General features: G+C 36.8%; 1 protein-coding gene across 3 annotated transcripts; it reads right to left on the minus strand.

Annotated features, from left to right (window-relative positions):
* Positions 1–7791: 7791 nt before the first annotated feature.
* LOC112184228 (probable trehalose-phosphate phosphatase D) lies at positions 7792–13961 on the minus strand. Of its 3 annotated transcripts, none has more exons than XM_040513012.1 (9): positions 10525–10743; positions 9879–10104; positions 9487–9627; positions 9330–9401; positions 9079–9213; positions 8913–8966; positions 8654–8755; positions 8479–8556; positions 7792–8394 (listed from the first exon to the last, which is right to left on the minus strand). In XM_040513012.1, the coding sequence occupies exons 2-9, from the start codon at positions 10092–10094 to the stop codon at positions 8053–8055; spliced, it is 1140 nt and encodes a 379-aa protein (XP_040368946.1). In that variant the 5' UTR covers positions 10095–10104; positions 10525–10743; the 3' UTR covers positions 7792–8052. The 3 variants fall into 3 exon arrangements, with proteins under 3 accessions (XP_040368946.1, XP_024178265.1, XP_024178262.1); XM_024322497.2 differs by lacking the exon at positions 10525–10743 and adding an exon at positions 10216–10509; XM_024322494.2 differs by lacking the exon at positions 10525–10743 and adding an exon at positions 13810–13961 and having other exon boundaries at positions 7793–8394.
* Positions 13962–15181: the final 1220 nt, after the last annotated feature.

The following is a 15181-nucleotide window of genomic DNA, read 5'->3' on the forward strand; positions in this document are numbered from 1 at the left end:
CAAGAACCAGAGGCTTTGAAAAGGCATCCTTAGTTTTGATGGGATCAATCTAAAACCTTCAGCTTTTGTTTTCCCCATGAAATCAAAAGAATGAAGGCTTGCTTTGGCCAGGTGGGTAAAGACTGGTGGCGCGGGTATGGGACGACGATGGGGATCCAGATTTCGTGCTGCTGTGATCTTTAGGAGATTCTAATCCCCCAATTTCTGGTATTGAAACTTGTGATTACAGACTTTTAGGGTTATTGAATGTTGAGATGATGAGATTGCTAAGGATATGGGTTAGGAGGCTTTTCCCTGAATTCTGGACTCTTGCCGAGAAAGGTGGAATACCAATTCCAGCAGCAATTCTGACAGACGGTTTATCTCGTTTGGATGAGAAGATGACTTTAATGGGCTTTGGGCAAGAGGTCATATGGACTTTGAATAATAGAATGGCTTTAATGGGCTTTAGGCTTTGCTGGGCTTGCTTTTCATCCCTCTCACACTAGCCCATATTAAGATTGTAGTCCGTCGAGCATGAATTTTGGTTCCCAAGTCCAAAATTATTGACGAACTTTATCTTAATGATAGGCCTCACAGGATCCGTTACCTTCCACACCACATCCCTCCATATAAGCCCCAAGTGTATAAACGTAGCTTGGGTCTACGTGTATTGCATGGTAATTTGGCATGGCAAATTCTTGAAGATGCATGTTAATTGCTTGAGCATTTGGGCTTGCACTATTTCTAGTTAACTAGACCTTCTTTTGGGCTACAATGGGCTTGTGGGCTTGCTTGAAGGCCCAACAAGATTGTCGGTTTAATGAGTCGTCTCTTCACGTGTCGCTCATAAAATTGACTTGTGGAATTTTGGGTGTCAACAAACCTATCTAAGCTATAGCAAACTAATTAAACATCATTGGGTAGCTCACATTTAAGCAAGCCTATCCAAGAATGATAGAGTTTCGCCTCCTACAGAAGAAATCATTCAACTAGCCCTCATTTGTCAATCACGCAATTGTGGTACAAGCAATAAACTAGAAACGTCATAGAAGGCTCATAGAAACTGAATCATACTCACACAGGCTTAATCCTTAATCATAACCATTAAACAATAACCAGGTCCTTCCCTGATGAGTTGGAGCTCTTATCCACACCTGCATGAATACCTTCATCTCTTATCTGAATACGTTTGCGTGGACGACCCTTATTCTTTGGAGCTTGCCCCATAGAAATCGGAACCTCAACCAACTCACCCAGCTGAAACTCCCGAGGTATAATCGCCAAACTAGGTTTGAATTGCCTCTCTCTCACACCCAAAATCTTAGAGTGTTTGTCACCAGAAAAAGGCCCAAGAGATCCCTCCGTATGTGTCCCATCATCATTAAAGCCCGGCCCAAACCTCTTCAACCTGCCCCAGTAACAGAGTCCTCCTTTGTCCCATCAGCATTGAGGCCCGGCACAGGCACCTGCAGCCCTGGCCCAGTCAACCCAGCGGTCAACCCTAATTCAAAGTTGGGGTTTCCCGCCAGATTTTCCTGAAGAATTAAAGCTGTACTCGCAGCAGCCACCGATCCCTCCGCCGTATGGTCTATATCCACCATCACTACATCCTTCGGCATCGACAACCCTGCCGACGTCGTATGGGTCATTCCCATCCCACTGACCGCCGCCACAGAAGCCGGTGAATTAGGCGCCGAAACCAACCCACGATCCACCTCCAGACTGTCTCGGCCCGACACAATTAGTGACCGTGCCTTCGTTGCCAGTCTCCGATCACAAATACCACCTCCATGCCCAAAGAAACCACATGCCATGCAAAGCCCATGGCACTTCTCGTATTGAAGTTCTACCAACACGGAGATCACCGGCGAAAAGTCGAACTGCCGCTGCGCCCAGATCCGCCGGCGAACATCATGGATGACACGGATCCTTTGAATCATGTCCTTTCGCTGCACCGCTCCCTGATCAACCCGAACAATAGTCCCCAGCGCACTGCCAATCAAGGACAGCGCCTCCTCATTGCGCATAGCTATGCGCAGCCCCTTCACCGCCACCCAAACTTCAAGAAGATGTAGCGGTGCCTCCTCAAGAGCTGAAACGCCGTCATAATCTGCCAGCAGCAACATAGAGTTGTTGTAAAACCATGGACCTCCTGAAAGAACCCGATTCTTCACCTCCCTATCCTTGAATTGAAAAACGAAGATATCATCCTCCTCCTGCAAGATCAGAACTCTCTCTCTCAATCCCCAAATGTTGGAGATCACCGTCGAGAACGACAGGATCACCATCATCTTCTTGGACAAGAGTCAGCCACTTAAGTAGAAAAACGAGTCGTGGATCGCATCCTCTCCTCCAACAGGGCTCACAATGGCCTCCCCAGAAAGTGCAGGAGGAGATCGTCTCCTCCTCCATCCTCTCGCAAACTCGATCAAATTGGACGACTATGGCAGAGAAACCCTAGCAGAGCAAAAAGCCGACTTTATTTTGATTTCTTGTCTTGATCTTGGTAATTCTTCTAATGCTTTGTTATTTATACATCTAAAGCGAAAAATGAGTCAGATGATCCTCACTTGTGAATTGTTATATTTAATTAACAAGTACTATAATCGCTTAACGGTTGGATTCAGATGAAGGAACATCAATACTCTAGAGTACACTAAAACATCCCGCACTTGGTAGAAATTAAGAAAAGCTAATGAACTTTTATTCCTATAATGTTTGGCCTGCTTGGGTTGGCTGCTAATAAACTTGGTTTTATATACTTCGATGTCGGTAGAAACTAGAATCTAAAGCGACTTCTTTTGACTTCCTGCAACTGATTGCGTCGTTAATCTTAATCAATCACTATTTTACATGAAAATGATACAAACCATAAAGTATCATTGTTCACCTGTGTTATATCCAGGGAAAAAAAAAAAAAAGAGGTTTAATAGTCTTAATTAGTTCATATTGTTCACAGTTCAGATCGATCGTCTTGTTTCATAATCGCATATATACAATTATTGAGAGAACATGCATGAAATGTTAGATTCTTTAATTTTGAATTTTCTTCTAGCTCCATAGCAGCTGCGCGCTACACTACATTTAATATAAAGTAGATAACTAATTATACGATTCTAGGAGAAATTAGCTGCAGCAGTTTAGGCCAATCCATGCATGCAGTGTGCAGGTGGGCTTCGTGAGTATCTGACACTTGTCATGATTCAAATTCCATGGAGTACTAGCTAGCTAGAACTTGTACTGGCAGAGAATCCATTTTTGCAAAAGTAGCTAATTGATGGAGACCATTTCATTTTTGCATTATCGAGTAATACAAGCGAGGAATAATCTGTTATTGTTAATAGTGGAGATTTTTTTTCTTTTCCTTACATCAAAAGATGGAAAATTCCATTGTAAGCAAAGTCAGTTAGCTTTGGTGTCAAGTGATTCACTATAATATATTCACTAAATTTGGTCTACTTAAGAGGATGGAATTTTAATGGAAGAAAGCATGACTGGTAAAAAGTGTCATCGAATTATCATTATATCAAATATTATAAATGGGTAATAATATAGGGCCTCAATGAGGCCTAAGATATATGGCCTCAAATCCTAGGTGTCATACCATGTAAGCAAATACTAATTTTATTTTCAATTTCACATAATATATCTTGCCACATTATACTATTGCAACACCAACTTTACCCTTTTATATTTCTTTTTAGATGTTAGGGGTGAATGAATTACATTAATGAATTTAATTAGGTGACAAAAAAAATCAGCTATTAATTATGCATTAATTTAAGAGATATGTCTACAAATTCTTTAACCAATATTTTTCTTCATTTATTTAAATTCTTTCCTATAATTTTTCTCTCCAAATAGCATAAATATATCGAATTAGGTGTCAAGAAATAGGTAATAACTTTATTGATTAATTTCATCCAAAAAATTAGCATGAATAAATTGAATTTGGAAAATACATATGTCTAAATTAAGAGGTAAGAAAAAAATATTCATGTCAGTAGCATTCATTAATTATCATCTACAATCTAAATATAAGGAAAATAAACAAACAGAAAATAATAAACTAAAATATAACGTTTAAACCCTAACTACATAAAGAGAAAAGAATGAACATAAGAACATATATAATGATATAACTATGTATTTTTCACATTATATTTTCAAAATTTACAGAAACTCAACAAAGGTTGAACTCATATACATGTATTATGCAAATCTATTGATCAAATGTATGTGCAAATCTACGGATTGAATTACATGAAATTTTTTCTATTCTTGACATTGTTATTTAAATCTAAGCATGAATGTAATGAAAAGAAGAAGAAAAAAGACAAAGTAATTTTTTCTTTTAGAAAAAAAAAATCAAAATAACTTGGAGTCATTAGATTTTGGAAGGCTAATTAAAATTGTATTTTTCTCAATAATTACATGGCATGATTTGACAAATAGGTGATGTGTGTAGGTGACATGACATGACACCTAATATTGAGACCATAAATCTTAGGCCTCATTGAGGCCACAAATCATTTTCCTATTATAAATTTACATATTAGTTATTACAAGTCGTGATGAAATTTCTGGTAACCTCAAAATATAAATATCAAAATTATATCTATAATATATATAAAAAGCTGGAATCACGGAAGTGAGAGATGATCGAAATGTATATCTATATCGTCATTTTATGCTCAATTTTAAAAACCATAAAACTTTAGTGACAATGCATGTGGAATAAAACTCTGTTAGATACATCCAGCAATATATATCTTTACTTAATTCAGAGCACACGATTGTACCTGCAGCTAATGAAGATGGAGATTTACGCATATTCATGTTCTTGTTTTCTTCGATCATTTATTTAAAATTACTGTTCAGTACGTGTTTAAACCAAAAATTGAAGAAAAAAAATCTGAAAAGGCTACACACAAAGCAGACGACGTAGTCTGCAGTCCTGGATTCTAGGAATTATACATAAACTAAACTAAAACACCAGTGGCTGAATGTGATCCGTACTTTCACAAAATTTTAGAGTGTCAATTCTATAATTTATTCTAATTATTATTAACGAGGAATTATTGGTATGAATCTGAATTATTTTAAGAAAAATTCAGCCTATAAGAACCTCAGCTTCAGTGGTTATCAGTAGTGCACGAAGGCTCCACTGAAAGCCGCATTAAGCCATAAAATATGCAGATCATCTGGTTATTGGTGCAAAGTGCATAGCTAGGTTTTGTTTCTTTAATCTGCACTTATGACGGATTGGTGGAGATTTAATTTTCCTCTGTACGATTTGTGTCAATCTTTATATCTAATCAGCTTTACAAGAAAAGTTTCAAATGCGCTTTATTAAATTCATCAAATGAATGTTATTATATTGAAGATATTTTCAGTTGAATAAGTTCTGTGTGACCTGTCAAACATTAAGAATATCGACCGATTCTACCGACAAGCATGGCAACGATCCACCATACAAATTGTCAAACGAGCTCAAATCATAAGTCATAACACTGTACAAAGGAGTTGAACTGCATCGAATTATCTTATATGCTTTCAGTACTAAGCTAAGTACGTACTAAATCTGTTTTATTTCGTTTAGTGTGCTTTATTAATCTATTTCTTACTTTTGAAAACATGCTCTAGATTCTCATGAGACAGATTTTGAGTGTCGATAATTCAAATATTGAGTTGTGCATGGAACACAAAAACGCACAAAAAAAAATCATTTCTTATAGATCGATCAATTACTTTGATATAAATCACAATTGATTTGTTATTATTTCAAAAGATTATACAGGATACTAAAAAACAATCTAGTTAATTTATCGAAACGTATTGCCAGCAAAAAATTGAAATTACTTATTATTGGAGTTTATATGTCCCGAGAGCTAGGGGTAAAGTTAATTAAACTAGTGCGACTCATCATAAAAAGGGCTTTACTCAGTACTTATAATTAGTACCCAAATTGGAAAAAGTCAAGCAACCAAAAGTGGTAGTAAAACAAAACTGAATCGACATATGCACGGCACTCGAGTCTCTTCAACATCATGCTTTGATTTTTGGGTCAGAAGTCTATGACATTAATCATCTTCAACATCATGCTCGACCAAACTGGGACTAATAAAAAACTATCATCCCTCATCGATCATATATACTTGGAATGGAAGCTATTGTTCTTTGCTACCTGGCTAAGCCTCCACATCCTAATATAGTAATATCCGATGACGTGCTTTCACAAATAGCTTGATAGCTTTACTACTCCAAAGTATCAATTCATTTAACAAAAAAGTTGTCTTCCTAGCACCAGTGAAAAGAGCCTTTGAAGTTCTTCAAAATCTGTGCGCTACAACACCTTATTTCATTGGTTTCTGATTTTATGCATCCACGTCCAAATGTCCAATATGGTTCCTACAGTTCATTTAGCAGCCTAAGAAGGATCTGGCAAATTGTCGGGAATGGAATACAGTTTCTATTTTTCTATAATTTTAAAATGTATTGAAATGGGAAAAAGAGTTTTGCCGATAAAACATGTTCGCTGGCCCTTGTTGTTTTCTAGTAGATCCCGCAACATTCTCCTTTGCACGAGTGGAAAGAACCTCCAAAATTCTTCAAAATTTGTGTGCCACCTATTTCATCGAAAGCTAGTAGCACGTTAAACGTAGTGATTCACTTTAACCATAACCGACCTTTAACATGTTGCTTCTATAGTTGGCAAGACAATTTTTATAGATCCTCATGTAAAATTTTTTCATAGTAATCCGGCCCAACCACTTCAAAGACCAGACAGATATAGTCCATCACATATTCACATTTCCCTCCCACTTTTTGTTATCACGTGCAATTTCAATTTCACTTTCCTTTCAATCTGAGTCGTTCCCTATCACCGGTTTTGTTAAGTTGGTAGTGGATCGTAGCAAAGGGAATGCTACTTTGCTCGAGCTGCCTAGTTTTGTACAGAAGAAATGTTGAGATACGTCTCAGATGCTTGCCCTCTCCTTAGGGTTTTGGTTTTAAGGGATGATTTAGTGCTTTTCAAGCATTCTCAAATTCTCCTGGAAGTGACAGGAAAGTGGAAATTTTTGGAGTGGTTGGCTTTGGTGAGCAACTTGGAAACTATCAAGGGGCAGTGGAGACGAGGAAATGGCATGACTAAGCATTTTGAGGTGTTGTTGACATCCAAAAGTCCCAGCTTCTATAACTGCAAGCATTCGAGTCTTTTTCAAGTCGATCTCGGTGAAGTTGAGGCATTGGCCATTGTGAACGCGCTGCCAAACATTAGTGCATATCGGCGACACAGTGTTGTATAGAACAGGGTAGCGTTTTTACAATCATGTGGGGATGTAAAGAGCTTGAGCGTTTTAGTGCCACGGATTGCGAAGGTTTTGATGACGATGATGAAGAAATGTCCAAGCTTGCTTCCCACAGAGGTAATTTTGTATGGGAGGGTTGTGGATGCAATGACGAAAAACGTCATACTGTAGAAATTCCGGCCTCTTCCTCTGTTTCTGGCGTAGCAAATTGCTAAGTTTATTTTGGAGACGAAGAGGCCCAAGGCGTTATCTGTAGAATCAATTTTTATTCCATCTTTACGGGCCTAGATGCTAGGCTTAAAACAACGATCAGAATATTCATCCCATTCTGCACAAACTCATCGGTTATAAAGGGTCACGAATTGTTTATTCAAAAAAAAAAAAAAAAGAGTCACGAATTGTTTCTTTGTTTCAGCGTGGAATTTTAAAATGCTCACCAAGAAAGACAAGAAGCAGAATCAGTTAAAAACTCAAAAACTTTTGAATATATCTTACAATGCCAAAAGGTGAATTAACGAAGTACAAAACACACATGTTCAAACCTCTTACGCATCTATAAGCTGAAACCCATGAAACTAAAAGCATGCATGGGCGCACAGCAATTTCACTGACCACAAAAACAACAGTGAAACTGTTTGCCTTTTTCCTCTTTTCGTTCCTTCCTCTATAACTCTACTTAACTATAAGGCTAGCTATAAAAAATAAACCAAGCTAGCCTCTTAATCTTCCTAATTCTTGAAAATTTATGTACCAAAACCTAGCAATTGGCCTTATGTGAATTCCCAGGACCCCAAATTTGAGCGAGTGACCTGCTCGAAGACGAGGTTTTTCTCCACCTTGCAAGGCGTAACAAGAAAGTCAACACTTCTGATGGATCGTGCAGAGAAAAAGCAGCTTTGGTGTCCTTTGGGATGGAAGACACGATTATTGGAAATCCCTGTCCTCTGGCTTCAATCACCTTGAAAGCATCTTCATCCGTTCGATCATCCCCGATGTACAATGGGAATACATCACCCGAATTACTGAATCCAAGAGTGTCAAGTAAATATTCAAGCGCATGACCTTTGTTCCATTCTATAGATGGACGTATCTCCAGGACCTAAAATGATCACATGTAATTAATGTAAGAATGTAATATGTTTTCCTTACAAGGATGAAATAACTTATGGATTATTTATGCTACCTTTTTACCCCGAGTTAGGTGAAAATCAGGATAGTTTTCAATCACAGACTTCACCTTTTCTTCTAATATGCCATAATCCTGCAGAGGGATATGAATATTAGCCAATTCTTATGTATAAGTGTGTAACATCCACAAAGATAACCGTGAGATGAGACACTAGGCTAAATATTTCTACCTCTTCCCGGACCTTCCGGTAATGCACAGAGATGCAGAATCTATTGTCCTCTACTCTTGCACCTTCTATCTTTCTTGCTATTTCCTCCAACGCTATGCTTATCTGTCATGTCACAAACACTTGCATTAAGTTTGGTTGTTGAGTGAAGACTACTGCATTTGCAAGGAAATGATGGTTCCTTATATATGAGGTTAAGGCATATGTACTTAGTGAATCACTCTACAAATTTGTGGAGTATTTGACTTCAAGGCATATTTACCTCTTGGATTGCAGGCAGGAATCTTTTGGCAGGTTGAAAGAGCATGTCACCCTCCTGCAAGATTAACATTATTGCATATGTCATTGTTGGTAAACAAAAAAAAACTAAAGGTTGTTTAGGAAAGAGGCCAAAGAAGATATTTAAACTTGGCATGTAGAGCACTGACCTTATCCAAGGCTGAGGCTGTGGCTGTGACGTGGTTCGTGGCATCACAGGGCTTTAGTGGCTTTGGAGGGACCATAATGTCCATCCCATGGCTGCCGGCATAATATACATTACTTAACTGTACAAATCCTTTTACCTGATCACAGCCAATTCAGAAAACGGTAATTTAGAGGGTGCTAAGTGAAAACCAAAACAGAGTCGACATGATTTTCTAAGAGCTAGAGTATTTTGTATTAGTCATGGACTCATTACCTTGTCTCTACTCCTCCCACTGATTACTGCTGTTGGAAAATATTTGGCAACTTCGCGTACTGCTGCACGCATCTGCCATGTAAATGGATAGTCAAATGGAGAATTCTGGGAGAGTACTAATCACTCTGTTAAGAAAATAATTAATACATATATCTACCTCATTGGACATGAAAGCACGATCCGGATCATCAACAATCGGTGAAAGGGTGCCGTCATAGTCTAAAAAGACAACAATCCTCTTCCCTTTTGCAGCTTTCATCATCCTGTCAAATGAGCCTAGTGCAGAAGGGTGCTCCACCTAATTAAGTTCATTTCCAGAAAAGGATAATTAAATACCAAGAATTGAACAGGTTAGTATGGAATTATGGAGAGAGAGAGAGAGAGAGAGAGAGAGAGAGAGAGCTTAGTCAAAATTAATGCGGGGCAATTTCTCAAACAAGATAGCTTGATTGATATCAACCAAGTAGACTAGTAGAGTAACCAACTAAAGTAGTGCATATTTTTGTTTTTCATTTTATAAAGACAGGGAAGCAAGAAAATTGGACGTACCACCCATGAACTATAAGCTATATCTGATGAGGGGATAGGTGTATTAACAATGGTAGAAATATCATGCAGGTTTGAGGCTATTGATGCCAAGGAAAGATCACCACTGTTCTCGTCGTTCTTTACTACTTTTGTACTGATAGGTTGCACCTTTTGCTTATCATATGTTGATGATCTCTGAAACCCCGTTGCCTGGTTCAGCTTAGCAAAGTTCGTCATGGTCGTCTATCTAGTATCACAGAAACCAAAACAACAAATATAAGTGTAGTCAGTAACAAACAAATCGATAAAGATAGTGTCGATGATCAAGCTAAGATGTCAATGGATGTCGGCAGTTCACCATTCTGCATATAGTTTTCTTTAAAATAAAAATCATCCTCGTCTGTATAGTTCAATAAGTTTAAGTTTGAACCAAATCAAAATAATTTGTTGGTTCAACAAGTTCATGTGATTGACTAAACAATAAGAAAGGTGTTTTCACTCAAGAAGCGACATAGGTACTTTGGATCTAAACTGTATTCTTAATTGATTAGCTAGACTATATATTCAACCACAAACAAAATGATAATGATAACTAGCCAGACTAAGACTACTTTGAGGAATTAATTATACAAAAAAAATGTAACAGGTGTTGCAATTTATTTCAGACCGATAGCTCAAGATGATGAGGATATCACAAACACATAAAAAAGATAAAGTCCTTTTCCAGATAGAACATCTTTTCACACGGGAAGGTTTGACACAAGAGCTAGCAATAACAAAACAAGAACAGCAACAAGGGGGACCAATTTGATTAGTGGCCCGGTTAGTTAATTGGATTTGGTGACTAGACATTACATGTAAAATCTAACAGCACTTTGGCTAGCAATGGATTCATCTATCAAAGCTGATTCAGAATGACAAAGACATATCACATACAGGAAAACAAACCCTACATCAAACTCAATATACAATGTATATATGGTTGGCTTTTTTTTGGCTCTTCCCTAACTACTGTCTAGCCTCCTTCCAACGGATCATCTACTACTTAACCAATTAACAATTTGCCTAATCAAAAATCAGTAGTCTATCTCTCATTTAATAATTAAGACACTGATTAGTGCAGAACTAAAATACATACAAGTCGCCACTGGGGTCTTATCATGAGAATAACAGTGTGAATACCACATACGTACAGACATAGTCTACAAGATCAATTATATATTCAATTGGGTAGCCATCATTCCGTTGAAAAATTAGGAAGATAATCAATTTTCTAGTGATTTAAACTAACCAATGATTCATGGTTTTCTACTATGACTGAAATAGTATATGTATTGCTGTCTTAATTAACCTATAAATCCACATGAAAGAACATGCATATGCGCATATGCATGCATGTATAATAGAATATGATGGGTGGCTAAATTATTAGGATGCTAAATGTGTGGCTCTCAATCTTGTGAATGAAAGAAATCTAATTAGTGAATGAATTAGGATTATGGATATAGCATGAAGTAGATGAATGTGTTAACACAGAAACAAGCTTCTTCATCACAACTCAAAACAGGACAAACTTTGCACCTACAGATGTAACAGATCACTCAGTGACTAAAGAAAACACAGATGCTTCTTACGCCAAAATTCTCTGTCACAGAAGCAACAGAGGTTATTGGATGATTGATTGAGCAGGTGAAACCACTGACAGAGTCTGTCGATTAAATCAATGGGAAACTAGCTCACAGATCCCACTGATACACACACACGTGTATCCTAAGAAGCCACTCATTGACCAGTCCTTTCTAAGACCAAAAAAAAAAAAAAGAAGACTTGACTCCCCGACTTTTCTTACCAAGAAAGTTGGCTGTGTAGAAAATTTAGTAAACGATGGAATTAGCGCACAAGGATTAACTAATAGGTTGATTTGATTAAAACTTGTACGAATAAAATATTATAGTTTATAGACAAAGTACAAGCAGACAAATTTAATGTCTCAGTTCCAGAAGTGCTGGATCAATATGCAGTGGACACGTCTAGACGTTTGGTTTTACAACTTTAGACCAAAAGCAAAAGGGTACCTAAAAAAGACAGTAGCAGACATGCTGGATAGGACGAAGTGTCAAATCCAACGAAAGTACAACGAAGTATAATCAAATGCTACCATTATATATATACCTGATTCAACAGTATCACTATTGGGGTAATTTCGGTGCATAAAGTGAGTTTATCTTATGAAGAAAAGTGTGTCCAAACAATTAAGCAATCAACGCATTCATAACACTTTTCAAGCCAGAGCGACACTACGACCCAATGAGGAAAACAGCGCTATTATTAATATATAAGAACATATGACCTCTCGAAAATGATAAACTAACTCAATACATTGATAGACTAACTTAAAAAGCAATAAACTTCATACATGGGGCTAAACCGAACAATTCTATCACAACGTTACGTGTTTTGGAGCATACTAATATTTTTTTTTTCTTTCTAAATTTCAAAACTTAAACAAAAGCAGAAATTAAATAGATATATAAAGGATTTTTTTTTCCATGAACAAATATAAAGGAAATTGAGATTATTGCATGCCAAAAGGCATAGTTAGTAAAAAATGGGATGTGTATAATTTGGCAAAAAAACGTACATGTATTATTCGGTTAACTATATCTAACGATATAGTCAAATATTGGGTAAAAAAAAAGACAATACTGCAAATTTTTAAGTTTGAATTATACTTATATAATTCGGCAAGTAGTAAAAAATACAGGTTTAAAAATACAGACATATAAAACACTATTTTGGTAAGAAATATACTCTCAACTTTTGGTTTTACTTTAAATCATTTCTAAAATATAACAAAACATGAAGAAAAGGATATGACACCAGAGTATAATGTAATCAGGCACTTGAATTAGAATACGCCATATTGAAGTTTTTTTTTCTTTTAATTATACGGGTATTGAAGTTTAATACACGTTTTAAACAACTATTGTTATCATTTTTTTTTTAACTTTCAAATATTTTTACCACGTATAAAACGGATACACGTATAAAACATATTTAAAAAGATTGAACTCAATAATACGTAAAAAAAAAAAAACAGAGTCTACAATTTCAATACGCCGTCCTGAATTTTTTTTAATTATACACGTATTATACACGTTTTAACTAACTATGTCAAAAAGTAAAGCATATCAACTGTAATCAACTGTTTTTCAGGTACCGGTCATTTTACGAAAGAGACCGCAGATGGGCCCTACACCTAACTGAACTGATGAGTCGGTGGACTTTAGAATCTCCATCGTCCACGTGGCACCCCGCACCGACATTCAAACTGGCGGTTGATGCCTTGATCTGCGAAACCGTGACCCAGTTTTCTACACGTTTACGGGTCAAGGTGGGCCTCCGGGCCCAGTCAACGAGTAGGCCCATCTATGGACACGTGTGGGTCTTGCTGAGGGGTCAAAGAGTCAAACCGCAGCACGGTTCGAGGACTAGGGAAAGCCAGCCAAGGCGGCGCGTGAGTGCACGCCCACCGCCTACAGTGGCGATTCCGCCTCACCTGCCTTGTGGGTCGCGTCGGGTGAGTTAAAACGACCAACAACCGCTTTTTGTTTCCCGAGCACAGTTTTCCACTAATATTAAACATTGAAAATAACCAACTCCCAAAAAAAAAAAATAATAATAATAATAAAATTCGTGAAAATAAAAATGAAAAAAACCGATATGCCAGAATACAATAAAAAAAATTCAGAAAAGAAAAATAAAACATGCGGAGAAGCGGTGATAGTAATGAAAATGATAATGAATTCATAGTTATTTTTTATTAAATTAAAAAGAAAAAGAAAAAAAAAAGACAGTTATATATCGTTTCGCACAATCAATATCATACAGTGGAACTGTTTCTCTGTATAGAATTTGAGAAAAGAGAAGAGAATAAGTGACGAAAACTCACCGAGTGATGAAAGGTAACGAAATCTGGGTTTCCCTAGAAAGCCAGAGGAGCTTCGATGGAGAAAGAGAGAGAGAGAGCTGAGAGAAAGCTTGTATATAATGTGAGGGGAGAGTTTCAGAGAGAAGGCTAGGGGGAGAAGATGAAGGAGAAGAAAGGGGTTTTATTTATAGAGGGAAAGGGAAGAGGGTTTAGCCTGGAGGATACTTAGATGGTTGCCACTTGCCATACTTGGTCTAATTTTTACAGAAAAAAAAATTGCTTTGGAAATTAATAATTTCCATTTTCAGACGTCTTATTACGAAACTACCCTCCCAGTACGAGTGTTGCAGTTGGTTAACTGCATGTCCCAAATTAGGCCCCCAAGTTAGTTGGTAGCATTATTCTCAACAAAAAAAAAAAAGTTAGTTGGTAGCATAATAGGAAATAGGAATCAGGATCTTTGAGAGTAGCAGTCTTGTCCGATCCAATTGTGTGTTTTACGAGTATAGTTTTAAAGGAATGTAAGGGTGTAATTCGATCATCTAATCTTGTGATACTACATGTAAACTTTTAGAGCTATACAAAACGTTTCGACTATTAATTTTAACGATTGAAGAGATTTGATCAATATGATATCTTACTAAGGTAATTTGATCCCATGCTAATGTTGACATATTTTTAATCGGAAACAATAGATCGCATGTTTTAAACAAATCTTTCTTTAACTACCATAATCTCGTATAATCATTTGTTTTATTTTATCACGTGGTGATAATTATTAACTGACGTAATGTATTGATTGCAATGCATAAAAACCGAAAGAGAATCTTTAGTCGGACCGCCTGACTGACTTGTCATACACTCATACTATCACTTGGATAAGTTTTAGGTGATGGTTAATTCTATACTTTCAAAGGATAGTTAGGTACATAATTATATCAAATGTCCAATTTAGTAATTCAACCACCTGATATAAAATTTTTCCTAAAAAAATACATTCCATAAAAGGTAGTAAAGGCATTGCGCATAGTCATAATTACACACAAACCATGATTGATACAAACGGTTATGAAAAACAGAAAAAGGGAGAGAAAAAAGAACTTTGTGTTAACCTTTTTTTTTTTTTTTGAGAGAAGTGTTAACCTAGACGTTTACAAGAGTAATATACAAAATCCATTGTGATTAATGTCACGCAAGGAAAGTGCCACTACTTACTCACCATCCACAATTGGCCTATCTAACCTAAACCAGTCTCAATGGAATCTCTAATCCCCATTTTCTACCTTAACCTAGCTCATCCGTGAATCCCCAGATTTATTAATAAAACCAAACCCAGAACCAAAAAACCAAAACCAATTTAGGTAGATCCTATTATATATATACCAAATATAGA

The sequence above is a fragment of the Rosa chinensis genome, chromosome 1 (genome assembly GCF_002994745.2).
Source record: "Rosa chinensis cultivar Old Blush chromosome 1, RchiOBHm-V2, whole genome shotgun sequence".
NCBI classification, from domain to species: Eukaryota; Viridiplantae; Streptophyta; class Magnoliopsida; order Rosales; family Rosaceae; genus Rosa; species Rosa chinensis.

What these genes read in the sequence shown, in the direction of transcription:
- LOC112184228 (XM_040513012.1), bottom strand. Translation starts at nt 10,094, where the DNA reads ATGACGAACTTTGCTAAGCTGAACCAGGCAACGGGGTTTCAGAGATCA. An exon ending in TCCTGCCTGCAATCCAAGAG is followed by an intron (nt 8,756 to 8,912) that starts GTAAATATGCCT and finishes GTGACATGACAG; the next exon opens with ATAAGCATAGCGTTGGAGGA. An exon ending in ACCGGAAGGTCCGGGAAGAG is followed by an intron (nt 8,557 to 8,653) that starts GTAGAAATATTT and finishes ATCCCTCTGCAG; the next exon opens with GATTATGGCATATTAGAAGA.